Source organism: Salvelinus namaycush, chromosome 3, assembly GCF_016432855.1.
Source record: "Salvelinus namaycush isolate Seneca chromosome 3, SaNama_1.0, whole genome shotgun sequence".
Classification (NCBI taxonomy): Eukaryota; Metazoa; Chordata; class Actinopteri; order Salmoniformes; family Salmonidae; genus Salvelinus; species Salvelinus namaycush.
This window is the reverse complement of record NC_052309.1, coordinates 54,562,646-54,579,472: the sequence shown is the minus strand read 5'-3', so window position 1 is coordinate 54,579,472 and position 16,827 is coordinate 54,562,646. Positions and strand designations below refer to the sequence as shown.

Sequence of the window (16,827 nt, the reverse complement as noted above, 5' to 3'; positions counted from 1 at the left end):
CCCTGTCCGAGTCTGTAATACCAACATGTTTTAAGCAGACCACCATAGTCCCTGTGCCCAAGAACACTAAGGTAACCTACCTAAATGACTACTGACCCGTAGCACTCACATCTGTAGCCATGAAGTGCTTTGAAAGGCTGGTAATGGCTCACATCGACACCATTATCCCAGAATCCCTAGACCCACTCCAATTTGCATACCGCCCTAACAGATACACAGATGATGCAATCTCTATTGCACTCCACACTGCCCTTTCCCACCTGGGCAAAGGGAACACCTAACACTGAGTTGTAGGCAATGCTATTCATTGACTACAGCTCAGCGTTCAAAACCATAGTGCCCTCAAAGCTCATCAATAAGCTAAGGACCCTGGGACTAAACACCTCCCTCTGCAACTGGATCCTGGACTTCCTGACGAGCCACCCCCAGGTGGTAAGGGTAGGTAACAACACATCCACAACGCTGATCCTCAACACAGGGGCCCCTCAGGGGTGAGTGCTCAGTCCCCTCCTGTAATCCCTGTTCACTCATGACTGCACGGCCAGGCACGACTCCAACACCATCATTAAGTTTGCCGATGACATAACAGTGGTAGGCCTGATCACCGACAATGACAAGACAGCCTTTAAGACCCCGACGCCTAATAATGTCGATAAGTACATATAAGTTTAAAGCAAGGGGGCCGTGCCAGCAGTAGCACAAGTGTTATAGCGGGCAAGAAGATATAAACACTATGGTCGACCTCGAACGGAAGCGAGAGAGAAACGGAGGACGTCAGAGACCTGGCCGTGTGGTGCCAAGACATCGACCTCTCCCTCAATGTGATCATGTCACGCCCTGACCGTAGATTGCTTTGTATGTTTCTATTTTTAGTTTGGTCAGGGTGTGATCTGGGTGGGTATTCTGTCTGGGTATTCTATGTCTGGGTATTCTATGTTGTAGGTCTAGGTTTTCTGTTTCTGTGTGTTTGGCCTGGTGTGGCTCCCAATCAGAGGCAGCTGTCTATCGTTGTCTCTGATTGGGAGCCATATTTAGGTAGCCTGTTTTCCCACTTTTGCTTGTGGGTGGTTGTTTCCTGTTTAGTGTTTGTTTCACCTTTCAGGACTGTTCCTTTGTCGTGTTTGTTGTTTTGTTTAGTGTTGCGTATTGGATTAAAGAATATGAACACTTACCACGCTGCACCTTGGTCCTCTTCTTCTCCTCCAGACGACAAGCGTTACAGATCAAGACAAAGGAGATGATTGTGGACTACAGGAAAAAAAGGACTGAGCACGCCCCCCATTCTCATCGACGGGGCTGTAGTGGAGCAGGTTGAGAGCATCAAGTTCCTTGGTGTCCATATCACCAACAAACTAACATGGTCCAAGCACACAAATACAGTCGTGAAGAGACCTATTCCCCTCAGGAGACTGAAAAGATTTGGCATGGGTTCTCAGATCCTCAAAAGGTTTTACAGATGCACCATCAAGAGCATCCTGATGGGTTGCATCACCGCCTGGTATGGGAACTGCTCGGCCTCAAACCGCAAGGCACAACAAAGGGTAGAGCGTACGGCCCAGTACATCACTGGGGCCAAGCTTCCTGCCATCCAGGACCTCTATACCAGGCGGTGTCAGAGGAAGGCCCTAAAAATAGTCAAAGAATCCAGCCACCCTAGTCATAGACTGTTCTCTCTGCTACCGCACGGCAAGCGGTACCGGAGTGCCAAGTCTAGGTCTAAGAGGCTTCTAAACAGCTTCTACCCCCAAGCCATAAGACTTCTGAACATCTAATCAAATGGCTACCCGGACTATTTGCATTGGCCACCCTCTCTTTTACGCTGCTGCTACTCTCTGTTATTATCTATGCACAGTCACTCTAATAACTCTACCTACATGTACAGTTGAAGTCGGAAGTTTACATACACCTTAGCCAAATACATTTAAACTCCGTTTTTCACAATTTCTGATATTTAATCCTAGTAACAATTCCGTGTCTTAGGTCAGTTAGGTTCACCTCTTTATTTTAAGAATGTGAAATGTCAGAATAATAGTAGAGAGATTAATTTATTCAGCTTTTATTTCTTTCATCACATTCCCCAGTGGGTCAGAAGTTTACAAACACTCAATTAGTATTTGGTAGCATTGCCTTTAAATTGTTTAACTTGGGTCAAACGTTTCGGGTAGCCTTCCACAAGCTTCCCACAATAAGTTGGGTGAATTTTGGCCCATTCCTCCTGACAGAGCTGGTGTAACTGAGTCAGGTTTGTAGGCCCCCTTGCTCGCACACGCTTTTTCAGTATAGGATTGAGGTCAGGGCTTTGTGATGGCCACTCCAATACCTTGACCTTGTTGTCCTTAAGCCATTTTTCCACAACTTTGGAAGTATGCTTGGGGTCATTGTCCATTTGGATGACCCATTTGCGACCAAGCTTTAACTTCCTGACTGATGTCTTGAGATGTTGCTTCAATATATCTACAAAATTTTCCTACCTCATGATGCCATCTATTTTGTGAAGTGCACCAGTCTCTCCTGCCGCAAAGCACCCCCACAACATGATGTTGCCACCCCCGTGCTTCACGGTTGGGATGGTGCTCTCGGCTTGCAAGCCTCCCCCTTTTTCCTCCAAACATAACGATGGTCATTATGGCCAAACAGTTCTATTTTTGTTTCATCGGACCAGAGGACATTTCTCCAAAAAGTACGATCTTTGTCCCCATGTGCAGTTGCAAACCGTAGTCTGGCTTTTTTATGGCGGTTTTGGAGCAGTGGCTTCTTCCTTGCTGAGCGGCCTTTCAGGTTATGTCGATATAGGACTCGTTTTACTGTGGATATAGATACTTTTGTACCTGTTTCCTCCAGCATCTTCACAAAGTCCTTTGCTGTTGTTCTGGGATTGATTTGCACTTTTCGCACCAAAGTACGTTCATCTCTAGGAGACAGAACACGTCAACTTCCTGAGCGGTATGACAGCTGTGTGATCAAATGGTGTTCATACTTGCGTACTATTGTTTGTACAGATGAACGTGGTACCTTCAGGCGTTTGGAAATTGCTTCCAAGGATGAACCAGACTTGTGGAGTTCTACAATGTTTTTCCTGAGGTCTTGGCTGATTTCTTTTGATTTTCCCATGATGTCAAGCAAAGAGGCACTGAGTTTGAAGGTAGGCCTTGAAATACATCCACAAGTACACCTCCAATTGAGTCAAATGATATCAATTAGCCTATCAGGAGCTTCTAAAACCATGACATAATTTTCTGGAATTTTCCAAGCTGTTTAAAGGCACAGTCAACTTAGTGTATGTAAACTTCTGACCCACTGGAATTGTGATACAGTGAAATAATCTGTCTGTAAACAATTGTTGGAAAAATGACTTGTGTCATGCACAAAGTAGATGTCCTAACCAACTTGCCGAAACTATAGTTTGTTAACAAGACATTTGTGGAGTGGTTGAGAAATGAGTTTTAATGACTCCAACCTAAGTGTATGTAAACTTCCGACTTTAACTATACATATTCCCTCAATAACCTCGACTAACCGGTGCCCCCGCACATTGACTCTGTACAGGTACCCTCTATATATAGTCTCGCTATTGTTATTTTACTGCTGCTCTTTAATTACTTGTTCCTTTTATTTCTTCTTCTTATTTTTTTAAACTGCATTGTTGGTTAGGGGCTTGTAAGTAAGCATTTCACCTGTTGTATTCGGCGCATGTGACTAATAACATTTGATTTGATTTGAACCATTAACTCGCAGACAAATGCAATCGACACAAGTCATAAGCACAGTCAGAGACATAGGCAGACAGATTAGCAGACACATAGGGAGTAGTAGGAGCCAATCTAATAAGCCTATACAGTAGAATGATGAACCTATATAACGTAGGAAGTTGAAAGGGTTGGCTCTGTATTTTGTAACTGTCCCAATATGCCCATGGGTTATATCTAAGCCCTTTCAATCTCTCAGAACCACATCAGCTTCAATGTTTTTCATGCAGAAGGAAGTTATACTTTTCAGATCAGAGAGATATAAAAGAGATATCTCAGCACTCTTTTTGCTCTCTTAACAGTTTCCTTTGGTGTTCTGTAATGAGATACATTTTAGATAAGATTTTAAGTGGCGGAGAGAAAAGAAAGTGGACGTAGAAACGTTAATTCTGTTTCTGTGAAGGACTCATACTCATGCGTACTTCATGTTGAAAATCTATATCCCTCACGTGTCTTTTCTCCATGTCAATGTCTCGCTGCCCCCCTCCACCGTCCACCCCAAGGACATATGACGGGGAAGTGTGTGGGGAACACAACCAAGACGTGTGAGGTTGTAGCCTGGTGCCCTGTGGAAGATGACCGCAAAATCCCAGAGTATGTAGGATCACTGAAAATGATGTTAACACTTTACATAAAGCCTGTAGCTATAATCATTTATTACTTGTTATAAGTTATATGTACTGAATGTTACTTTGAACTGAACCAAGTGATTTGTAAGCTATTTTATGAAAGGAAAATGGTCTCCATCCATTTTCTATGATGACCTCTCTGTATGTCTATGTGTGTTTGATGTGTTAATGCTTTGTTTGTCTTCGTTTTCTATGTTCTACTGTTTTCCGTGCAGTCCCGCACTTTTGATGTCGGCAGAGAACCACACACTGTTCATCAAAAACTCTGTCACCTTTCCAGCATATGGTGTTAAGAGGTGGGTGACCCCTTTTTGATACAGTGTATATATTTTCATAACCTTCTATTAGTATGAGGAAAGTCACTATGGTTTACACTCATAAAAGCATAAAAAAGTTGGTTCTTCTCCTGAGATCTGTAGTATTTGCACATGATGCAGGTGGTATCTGTCTCACTCAACCTACATGATCCTGCCTTACAATATACGGCCCAATTACCATAGCAACAACATAAAGACGGTTCTCCCCTTTCGCTCCCCTGAGAGCTGCTGAAGTCAGGAGCACAGGTCAGAGCAGGAGCAGGGCACAACTCTCCTAGGAACACGAGAGGCAAGTGATAATGAGAAGAGCATAGATGAATATCATATGGGCATTTCCATCAAATAGGACCACCCTGCATCCTACTGCTGGCTTGCCTCTGAACCTAAGCAGGGTTGGTCCTGGTCGTTCCCTGGATGTGAGACCATATGCTGCTGGAAGTGTTGGAGGGCCAGTAGTAGGCACTCTTTCCTCTGGTCCCCATAAAAAAATTCCCAATTCCCCAGGGCAGTGATTGAGGACATTGCCCTGTGTAATCCTTTTGGATAGGATGCTAAATGGGTGTCCTGACTCCCATTTAGATCCTATGGCACTTATTGTAAGAGTAGGGGTGTTAACCCCGGTTTCCTGGCTAAATTCCCAATCCCAACCTAATCATCCCCAGCTTCCAATTGGCTCATTCATCCCCCTTCCTCTCCATGTAACTATTCCACAGGTCGTTGCTGTAAATGAGAATGTGTTATCAGTCAACTTACCTGGTAAAATAAGGATTAAAAAGTTCATAGGGGCATATCAATTTGGGTTTCAAATGAAAGCTAAGAGACTATATGGGAAAAGAAGGCTGTCACGTGTGCTCCCTCTCCGGCCTCTAGGTCACCAGGCTGTTCGTTATGGCGCACACCTGTCACCATTGTTACGTGCACCTGTGCGTCTTCAGACTCACCTGGACTCCATCACCTCCTTGATTACCTTCCCTATATATGTCACTCCCTTTGATTCCTTCCCCAGGCGTTATTGTTTCTGTTCCTGTGTCATGTCTGTGCGTTCATGTTTCTTATTATGTTGTGTTTATTTATTAACACACTCACTCCCTGAACTTGCTTCCCAACTCTCAGCGCACATCGTTACAAAGGCATAGATACATTTTTCAACCATTTTTCATCTTAAACATTTCTGGATAAACAGATGGATAAGGGGCCTTAGAAATACATCGAAACACAATAATGTTGATGTAAAGATTCCTGCCAACTAATAAACACATATTTCGTTTTGGAGACATTGATTGCCTTCTCTAAGTTTAAGAAATATTACCTTTTGCCTTGTAATTCCGTTACCAAAATCATAATAGTCACAAACCACAGTTGGGTCACCTGCTACTGTCCTCTCTTCCACTGGCATACTTTTCAGCTCAAAATGGTTTTCTTTCTCTTTCTGTTGTCTGATGGTCAAAGCAAGAGTGTTAAAACCGTCTGAGTCTGGACAACCTCTCCCTCTCTGTCTTTCTCACTCACTTTCAAGTTAATGTCACCTCTCCCAGCTCTTACTTGATTGGAGTCCACTTGTGGTAAATTAAATTGATTGGACATGATGTGGAAAGGCACACACCTGTCTATATAAGGTCCAACAGTTGATAGTGCACGTCAGAGCAAAAACCAAGCCATGAGGACGAAGGAATTGTCCGTAGAGCTCAGAGACAGGATTGTGTCGGGGCACAGATCTGGGGAAGTGTACCAAAACATTTCTGCAGCATTGAACGTCCCCAAGAACACAGTGGCCTCCACAATTCTTAAATGGAAGAACCACCAAGACTCTTCCTAGAGTTGGCCACCCAATCAAACTGAGCAATCGGAGGAGAAGGGTCAGGGAGGTGACAAAGAACGCGATGGTCACTCTGACAGAGCTCCAGAGGTCCTCTGTGGAGATGGGAGAACCTTCCAGAAGGACAACCATCTCTGCCGCAATCCACCAATCAGGCCTTTATGGTAGAGTGGCCTGACGGAAGCCACTCCTCAGTAAAAGGTACATGACAGCCCGCTTGGAGTTTGCCAAAAGGCACATAAAGGACTTTCAGACCATAAGAAACAAGATTCTCTGGTCTGATGAAACCAAGATTGAACTATTTGGCCTGAATGCCAAGCGTCACGTCTGGAGGAAACATGGCACCATCATACTGTGGGGATGTTTTCAGAGGCAGGGACTGGGAGACTAGTCAAGATCGAGGCAAAGATGAACGGAGCAAAGTACATAGAGATCCTTGATGAAAACCTCAGGACCTCAGACTGGGGCAAAGTTTCACCTTCCAACAGGACAACGACCCTAAGCACACAGCCAAGACAATGCAGGAATGGCTCCGGTTCAAGTCTCTGAATGTCCTTGAGTGGCCCAGCCAGAGCCCGGACTTGAACGCGATCTCTCGGAGAAACCTGAAAATAGCTGTGCAGAGACGCTTTTAATCAAATTTGATCCATTTTAGAATAAGGCTGTAACATAACAAAATGTGGAAAAAGTCAAGGGGCCGTAATACTTTCCAAATTCACTGTATTGTGTATGTAATGCATTGAATATGGATGGCGATGGTATGTGACAGCTAATCCATAAGTAGTGATATAATTACTAGATCCATTCATGTTTAGGCAAGTAGTATCCCAAATGTGATCTTGATTCAAATATCTATGTAGTTAAATAACCAGTACAGTAAGATATAAACTTGTCATCTTTTTAACAATGATCTCTTCCCATTCCCTTCCCAGGAGTAACCTTGTAGAAGGTATCGACAATCAGTACATCAAGAGTTGTGTGTATGACCCGACAACGTCCCCACTGTGTCCCATTTTCAGACTGGGTGACTTGGTACAGCTGTCTGGCTTCAACTTCGCCACCATAGCCAAAATGGTAAGCAATAATGCTATACTATTTATGAGTGAAGCAGGTTTACAAGCACCTGTCAATCCATGGGATGGCTGTGTGTTCGGTGTTGGTGATCATAGTGTTGGTGTTTATTGTTGAGTCATTGATCGATGGTGGTGTTATTGGTAACGAGGTATGCTCTGACGAAGGTCATTACCGAGGGAAAGATTAGTAGAAACACAAATTGCTTCTGATTTAAGTGTCTGGAGACTCTTTTTTCACTTAGGTGTTATTGGTACCTCCATTGATTGGCAATGTTGATGGCATAGTATTGTGTTGTTTGAGGTTAGTTGTACCCTCATTGACTGGATGTATTGTACTGATTGTTATGTGACAGGGCGGGGCGATTGGTATCGTCATTGACTGGACCTGTAACCTGGACTATGACCAGTCAAAGTGTAAACCGATCTACACCTTCCACGGTCTCTATGGAAATCCCAATGAGACAGACATGGCTAGAGCGTCTGTTGGATACAATTTCCGGTAAATAAAGCATCTGCCATGTGTGTCCTGTGTGGTCTTGCGGTTAGTGCTGCAGACTCTGGTACAACTTTATCCCATATTCGGTGTGGGTTTGAATCTGACTCACTGCCTTTCTGACTCGCAATCTTGCCTACATTTCCTGTCTCATCTTCACAGTCCTATCTCAATAAATCAGGAAAAAAAAACATCTGCAACAATACTGAAGTATTTATTGACCTTTCTGGTAAGGGCCCCTTTCTTATTGTAAATCGAAAAGCCTGTTCTGAATTTTGAATAGGTGAAAGAAAAACACTTAGAAAGGGGTCTTGTTAGCCATGTGACTAAGAAGAGTACGCTGTATTCATTATACAGAGTACTCTTAGTTGCATGGCTAAGGTCATGTAAAAGGCAGAAGAGAGAGAAATACAGATCTGATTAAAGCACGAGCCTAGAGGCTGCCCAAATGTTTACATTTTGTGCTTTAGGTATGCAAAGCATTATATGGAGGACAAACAGGAGAAAAGAACACTTCTGAAAGTGTTTGGGATTCGATTCGACATCATTGTTCGTTCAGTGGTAAGTTCATGAAGTTCATGATTGCGATCCTTGTAATGTTCCCGCCAGTGTTTCTGAATTCCTCCTTTGCAACGGTAGATGAAAACGATGAAGATTGTTAATCGTATTGTTATTTCCCAGGCCAGAAAGTTTGATATCATCCCAACACTAACAGCTATAGGGTCTGGCGTTGGAATCTTTGGAGTGGTGAGTCTTACAATACTACACATCCTATCTGATATTTCAAAGCATACAGAATCTCAAGTAGCCTACTGTATCTCTTGAACAGCTTGCATAGTGTAGACTAAACAAACATCTTTAACTATTCAGTCGTGTGACAGCGGTAGTTATGAACACATAATTCAATGTCCACTGAGTGCACAAAACATTAGGAACACCTTCCTATTATTGAGTTGTATCCCCTTTTGCCCTCAGAACAGCCTCAATTCGTCTTGCCCATTCGCCCTCTGAACGGCACACATACACAATCCATGTCTCAAGGCTTGAAAATTATTCTTTAACCTGTATTCTGCCCTTCATCTACACTGATTGAAGTGGATTTAACAGGTGACATCAATAAGGGATCATAGCTTTCACCTGGATTCACCTGGTCAGTGTATATTATTTCTTTATGTTTATGATGCAAATAATTGTGTTGTGTTTCCGAAGGCAACTGTAGTATGCGATCTGATCCTTCTGTATCTACTACCAAAGAGGGAGTTCTACAACAACATGAAATTCAAGGTCACAGAAACAGTAGAGCAGGTGAGTTTGAGTTTCTAACTTTTGCGTAGCGTTGACCCTCAGTCATTCAGTTTAAACAAAAAATGGCAGCATAGAGGCATTCTATAAATAGCTGTACAGAAAACTAGGCAGACAGACCTTCAACAATACATAGTAATTTACCCAACAGTTCATGTGTTTTCTCAAAGAAATACATGGTGTAATTGTCTCCTTCTTTGGGGAAGGCTACTAGGTCCCACTTTATTTGCATAGTCCCTAAGAGATGATCTATACATGCTCAAACTGTCAGCAAACTATGGGAGAATCTCGATTGGATTGGCTCGATTACCTGCATCCTCTCCTCATTGGAGAGAAAACATGGAAACAAATGCGCGCGTATAAAAGTAGGCCCTCCTTCTCCACTAGCGTGTCATCAGGCAAATAACAATTAAAGCGGAGAAATCGGTCTTGAATTGTGGTGGGAAGATGTGGGAAGATGCATGGCTTCCCGCGCTGCTGACAACAACAACAAAAAATCTGCTCATACAGGAGTAATAAAGGCCTTGTGCACTAATTTTGTGAAAACAAAAACAAAACAAAAAACAGACTTATCAGGGTGTACTGCAGCACCCTCAGCACCCCTACTTCCTGCAGCTATGCATTGGTGTTACTTTTCCTACTGGTGGCACAATTTTATCATGATGGTAAAACATATTTAAAGTAATTTAGTTGCCATATTAGTTGATTTAGAATGGGAAGATTTAAATAAATACAAAACTAAAAAATGAAGTTCATTTTTCTATAGACATTCTATAGATAAACGATAAGTAGCGTATCGTTTTTAAATGTGCGCTTGCTTTTTTCCTCCGAGAAAATAACAGCTGGTTCAAAGTGGGTGCGGCGGATTTCATAACTCTTCCGTGGTAGAAGAGGAGCAATTGAGAATCTCCCTGTCAACTGCAACGCTGTTAATATGCAACAGCTTGGATGTGTACATAGGGTTAAAGGCGCTGTATGACCAATCCCAAGTCTGCATTGGTTGTACAGCAGTTACGGTGATACAGTGTCTGCAGAAGTCAGGGCATTCATACTTATTGTGCTTTGCGGAGCAGAGTAGGGCTGTTGTGAAGAAGGTTGTCAAGGAAGTGAGTTTGTGTTTATACAGGACCTCTCGCCCCCATCTACCGTCAACCAATCATGTCAATACGGAGCTATACGGATCCCTCCGCATTGTAACAACTTTTGGGAGGTGCACAGCGATACTGTACGGAGCTCGATTTGGCCTCCACAAGCCTCCAGAGGCTCGGTAATTGCGTCACACCCTTCGTACGGCGCCTCCGGATCGCATTGGCGTTCAGGGTTAGGGTTAAACTGGGATATGAAAATTAATCTAAGGTTGGAGTTAGGATTAGTGGATAGTTACTTGAACAGTTTGTTGACAAGTGAACATCTATAAAGCATCTATTGGGGACTATTCAAATAACGTGTTTATTTCCATCCCAGTTTTAAGTAACAGCATGCATGTGGACAGATTCAAAGTCCTACTGCCATTCTGTAGTTAAAGTCTAAAGAAGCTGTCCCTAGATAGATATCCCTTCAGATGGTTACCAGGCAACACAGACAGATGATGTTCTGTTCTGACAGAAGTAGAGAAAACGGAGGGCAGATCTTAACCTGCTGTCCTCCTCTTCTCTTACTACTACTCCTACTCAGCTATTCTCTTTAAAGAGGCTAAATGAGACAGGAAGACCGTTGGTTTTTTATTTGCAGTGCGACAACCTGAGGCTGGGTATAAACACGTTCATCTATTACATCCCCGACGTCTATGCAGGACCACAAGTCTCAGCCAATATAATCCTACAACATAAAGTGAGTGCATGTAGTGAAAAGTAAAGTGTGCTTTGTCTTGGGGCAAGGTTGCTGGTGCATGCTGTGTGCTAACCCTAATCAGTTGAGGGTTTTTGAGGGATTTTAGGTTATTTCATGATCTTTTCACTGTTTTAATTTCCATTCATTGTTATGTTTTATGTTGTGTTTTGTCTAATATATGTTTAACTACTGTATATGTATGCTGCTGAAGTCAATGTGACTTCTCTGGTTAAAAAAAGCTTACAAAAAAAGTGTTTAAAATGGAATATTATTTATCTTAATCTTGATTTAATTCACTTATATTCAACCCTCACATGAGGTAAATATTTTTGAAATATACTGTATCTTACATGCTTTGTTTGGTTTCTCTTGAGAGTTTAAAACAAGGGAAACCGGAACTAGTCAGATACAAATGGACCCTTCTAAGTCTGAGTCTGTCTTTCAGGAACCTTTAGACGAGTTCTCGTCAGAAAAATAAGTATCCAAGGTAAGCACATTGTGTGTGTTTGTGTGTGCGCGCGCGCGTGCACATGCATGCGTGTTTGTGTGCACCAGCATGCGTGTTTGTGTGCACCATTTTGATCACCTTAAACTGTAAAATGTTGTGGTTAAAGTGAGTGAAAGACCGATATATATTGTGCTGTAGCATATAATTGACGTCTTCTTGGCCACACAGAAACATTCAGATGAGGTGCAAGTGCATCAGTGACTTACTGCAATCAATCTGAGGTTTGTGTTGACTGGTGTGGGTCCTCTGGTTTCTGTTGGAATACTTCAAAAAAATCCCTTCTCCTTTCCTCCCTTCCTTAAAGGAATAATCCAGTCATTAGTCCACTGTTGAAATGGTCCCAAAAATGTTTGCATGTCAGCAGTGAAGCTTTCATGCTGTAGCCCTTTTAAGATGCGTGTAGCATGCCACATCATCATGATGATACTTTTTGCATTATGTAATGCCTTTTGCATGATGTGGCATGCTATACTTTGCTTTTTGAAAGTAATGTATCTTGAAAACTGACATGCTAAACATTTTGGGAGTGTATCAACAGTTCACTGGGCACAAACTGGTTGAATCAATGTTGTTTCAACATCATTTGTCAACGTATTATGATGTGGAATGTACGTGGAAAATACATTGGATTGGAAAAAAGTTATCAACTATTGTTGCGTGGTGCCTAAGAACAGCCCTTAGCCGTGGTATATTGGCCATCTACTACACCCCCTTGGGTCTTATTGCTTAAATATTGCATTTGCAAAGTCATCAACAGCTATTGTTTCAATTTCCTCCAGAGTTCAAATAAAAATAGGCCTAGGGTTTAAAGCTGGTTGATTTCAAGTTGAATGATATATAGTGGATAGTTCCATCTGTGCCACTGAATTAGTCCAGTTTGTCTACAAATTAATAATTGATATGTTGGATTCATGTCTCCATCTCAACCAAAAATAAAAGTTAAAGAACGAGACTAAGCCAGTGGTTCAGATCTCCTTTAAATGATTTTTGGTTGTGTTGTCAACCAAACACAATTCAATATTACTTTTGTAACACAGTAAACAGCCTGAAGTTAAGGCTGTCTTACAACCTAAAATGAGTAACACATCCACATCCATCATCAACCATCTCCCTGACCACCTTCCTCTGATCAAACCATGAATTGTCCCTCTCCATCTTTGAAGGATGCATGCATTCAAAGACTTGGCCTCTATTGGTTGGCCTAGCCAACTATAGCTAGGCTACTCATAATGATGTATTGGTTGTTTGTTTTTTGCTTTTGAAGTGCTTTGAGATTATTTTGAAAATAAATGTAGTAAATTATTATTATTCAAATCAAATTAAATCAAACTTTATTTGTCACATGCGCCGAATACAACAAGTGTAGACCTTGCGGTGAAATGCTTACTTACAAGCCCTTAAAACTTCTTAGGGATAGGGGGCAGTATTTTCACGTCTGGATGAAAAGCGGGCCCAAAGTAAACTGCCTGCTACTCAGGCCCAGAAGCTAGGATATGCATATTATTAGTAGATGTGGATAGAAAACACTCTGAAGTTTCTAAAACTGTTTGAATAATGTCTGTGAGTATAACAGAACTGATTTGGCAGGCGAAACCCCGAGCACAATCCATCCAGGGAAATGTTTTCTATTTCAATCTGTTTTCTGTTTTCCAAATTTCAATCTGTTTTCCATGAGGTTTCTATGGTAAGCCATTTTTAATAGGAATCTGGTTGCAGTTCCTATGGCTTTAGAAATTGGTTGATCTTTTTCTTTTGAGAAATGACGAAGTAGCCCATCTCTTTCCATGTGTCACTCCATGTGGACTCTAGTCTTTTGGTGCGCACGACCTGGAACGCGCTTCACTTTGTTTTCGTCCAGTATTGAACACAGTTTATCCCGTCTTAAATTGTATCGATTATTTACGTTTTACGATACCTAAGTTTGGATTAGGAACATTGTTCGAAATGTTTGGACCAAGTTTACAGGTAACTTATTAGATACTTTGTAGTCATGTTGGGCGAGTTGGAACCGGTGTATTTTCTGAATCAAACGCGCCAAATAAATGGACATTTTGGGGATATAAAGAAGGAATTTATCGAACAAAAGGACCATTTGTGATGTTTCTGGAACATTTTGGAGTGCCAACAGAAGAAGATCTTCAAAGGTAAGGCATGAATTATATCGTTATTTCTGAGTTTTGTGTCGCACCTGGCTGGTTGAAATGTGATTTTCATGTGTTTGTATGAAGGGTGCTGTCCTCAGATGGTCTGCTTTCGCCGTAAAGCCTTTTTGAAATCTGACACTGCGGCTTGATTAACAAGAAGTTAAGCTTTATTTTGATGTATTATACATGTATGTTTTGTGAATTTTTATTATGAGTATTTCTGTTTTTGAATTTGGCGCGCTGCAATTTCACTGGATGTTGTCAAATCAATCCCGTTACCGGGATCTGAGCAGGAAGGGATCACTAAGAAGTTTTTAACCAACAGTGCAGTTCAAGAAGAGTTAAGAAGATATTTACCAAATAAACTAAAGTAAAAAATAATAAAAAGTAACACAATAACATAATAATAAAGAGGCTATATACGGGGGGTACCGGTTAGAGGTAATGCATAGATAATAAACAGTGAGTAGCAACAACAAATGGGGGGTGTAAGGAGCCTTTTGATCCTACCGCTTGCCGTGTGGTAGCAGAGAAAGCAGTCTATGACTTGGGTGACTGGAGTCTCTGACAATTTTATGGGCTTTCCTCTGACACCGCCTATTATATAGGTCCTGAATTGTAGGAAGCTTGGCCCCAGTGATGTACTGGGCCGTATGCACTACCCTCTGTAGTGCCTTACGGTCAGATGCCGAGCAGTTGCCATACCAGGCGGTGATGCAACGGTCAGGATGCTCTCGATGCTGCAGCTGTAGAACCTTTTGAGGATCTGGGGACCCATGCTAAATCTTTTCAGTCTCTTGAGGGGGAAAAGGTTTTGTCGTGCCCTCTTCGCGACTGTCTTGGTGTGTTTGGACCATGATAGATTGTTGGTGTTGTGGACACCAAGGAACTTGAAACTCTCGACCCTCTCCACTACAGCCCGTTGATGTTAATGGGGGCCTGTTCGGCCCGCCTTTTCCTGTAGTCCGCAATCAGCTCCTTTGTCTTGCTCACATTGAGGGAGAGGTTGTTGTCCTGGCACCACACTGCCAGTTCTCTGACTTCCTCCCTATAGGCTGTCTCATCAAATGTCAGTGAAGACACGTGCCAGTTGGTCCATGCATGCTTTGAGTACACGTCCTGTTAATCCATCTGGCCCCGCAGCTTTGTGAATGTTGACCTGTTTAAAGGTCTTGCTCACATCGTCTACTGAGAGCGAGAACAGCTGGTGCTCTCGTGCATGCTTCAGTGTTGCTTGCCTCAAAGCGAGCATAGAAGGAATTTAGCTCATCTGGTAGGCTTGCGTCACTGGGCAACTAGCGTCTGGGTTTCCCTTTGTAATCCGTAATAGTTTTCAAGCCCTGCCACATCCGACGAGCGTCAGAGCCGGTGTAGTAGGATTCAATCTTAGTCCTGTATTGACGCTTTGCCTGTTTGATGGTTCGTCTGAGGGCATAGCGGGATTTCTTATAGGCGTCCGGATTAGTGTCCCGCTACTTGAAAGCGGCAGCTCTAGCCTTTAGCTCAATGCGGATTTTGCCTGTAATCCATGGCTTCTGGTTGGGATATGTATGTACGGTCACTGTGGGGACGACGTCGTCGATGCACTCATTGACGAAGCTGATGACTGAAGTGTATGCTCCTCAATGCCATTGGATGAATCCCGGAACATATTCCAGTCTGTGCTAGCAAAACAATCCTGTAGCGTAGCATCCACGTCATCTGACCACTTCTGTATTGAGCGAGTCACTGGTACTTCCTGCTTGAGTTTTTGCTTGTAAGCAGGAATCAGGAGGATAGAATTATGATCAGATTTGCCAAATGGAGGGCGGGTGAGAGCTTTGTATGCATCTCTGTGTGTAGAGTAAAGGTGGTCTAGAGTTTTTTTCCCTCTGGTTGCACATGTGACATGCTGGTAAAAAAATGGTAAAACAGATTTAAATTTGCCTGCATTAAAGTCCCTGGCCACTAGGAGCGCTGCTTCTGGGTGAGCGTTTTCTTGTTTGCTTATGGCTTTATAGAGTTGGTTGAGTGCGGTCTTCATGCCTGCATCGGTCTGTGGTGGTAAATAGAAGGCTAAGAATAATATAGATGAGAACTCTCTTGGTAGATAGTGTGGTCTACAGCTTATCATAAGGTACTCTACCTCAGGGGAGAAATACCTTGAGAAATCTTTTTATTAAATTTTTTATTTTAACCCCTTTTTCTCCCCAATTTTCGTGGTATCCAATTGCTAGTAATTACTATCTTGTCTCATCGCTACAACTCCCGTACGGGCTCGGGAGAGACGAAGGTCGAAAGCCATGTGTCCTCCGAAACACAACCCAACCAAGCCGCGCTGCTTCTTAACACAGCGCTCCTCCAACCCTGAAGCCAGCCGCACCAATGTGTCGGAGGAAACACCGTGCACCCGGCTCCCTTGATTAGCGCGCACTGCGCCCGGCCCGCCACAGGAGTCGCTGGTGCGCGATGAGACAAGGATATCCCTACTGGCCAAACCCTCCATAACCCGGACGATGCTAGGCCAATTGTGCGTCGCCCCACGGACCTCCCGGTCGCGGCCGGCTGCGACAGAGCCTGGGCGCGAACCCAGAGTCTCTGGTGGCGCAGCGATGCAGTGCCCTAGACCACTGCGCCACCCGGGAGGCCCCGAGAATTCTTTAAAATTAGACATCGCGCACCAGCTGTTATTGACAAAAAGACACACACCCCCACCCCTTGTCTTACCAGATGTAGCTTCTCTGTTCTGCCAGCGCATTGAAAATCCCCCCAGCTCTATATTATCTGTGCCGTCGTTCAGCCACGACTCTGTGAAACATAAGATATTACAGTTCTTAATGTCCCGTTGGTAGGATAATCTTAATCGTGGGTCATCAATTTTATTTTCCAACGATTGCATGTTAGCAAGTAGAATTGATGGCAGTGGGAGTTTACTCGCTCGCCTACGGATTCTCAAAAAGCAGCCCGATCTGCATCCTCTTTTCCTCCGT

At 43.1% G+C, this 16,827-nt stretch overlaps 1 protein-coding gene across 2 annotated transcripts in view; it reads left to right on the top strand.

Moving 5' to 3' along the window:
* The window catches only part of LOC120032629 (P2X purinoceptor 1-like), a 47,131-nt gene that overhangs the window by 24,795 nt on the left and 5,509 nt on the right, over positions 1 to 16,827 (top strand). The window contains exons 5-13 of one of the 2 annotated variants that reach the window (XM_038978804.1): positions 4,250 to 4,340; positions 4,591 to 4,671; positions 7,441 to 7,582; positions 7,935 to 8,080; positions 8,545 to 8,635; positions 8,756 to 8,821; positions 9,284 to 9,379; positions 11,108 to 11,206; positions 11,652 to 11,693. In XM_038978804.1, coding sequence (XP_038834732.1) covers positions 4,250 to 4,340; positions 4,591 to 4,671; positions 7,441 to 7,582; positions 7,935 to 8,080; positions 8,545 to 8,635; positions 8,756 to 8,821; positions 9,284 to 9,379; positions 11,108 to 11,206; positions 11,652 to 11,684 — 845 coding nt within the window. In that variant the 3' untranslated portion in view covers positions 11,685 to 11,693. The remainder of the gene's footprint in view (positions 1 to 4,249; positions 4,341 to 4,590; positions 4,672 to 7,440; positions 7,583 to 7,934; positions 8,081 to 8,544; positions 8,636 to 8,755; positions 8,822 to 9,283; positions 9,380 to 11,107; positions 11,207 to 11,651; positions 11,694 to 16,827) is intronic. The other variant, XM_038978812.1, reaches the window with a different exon arrangement.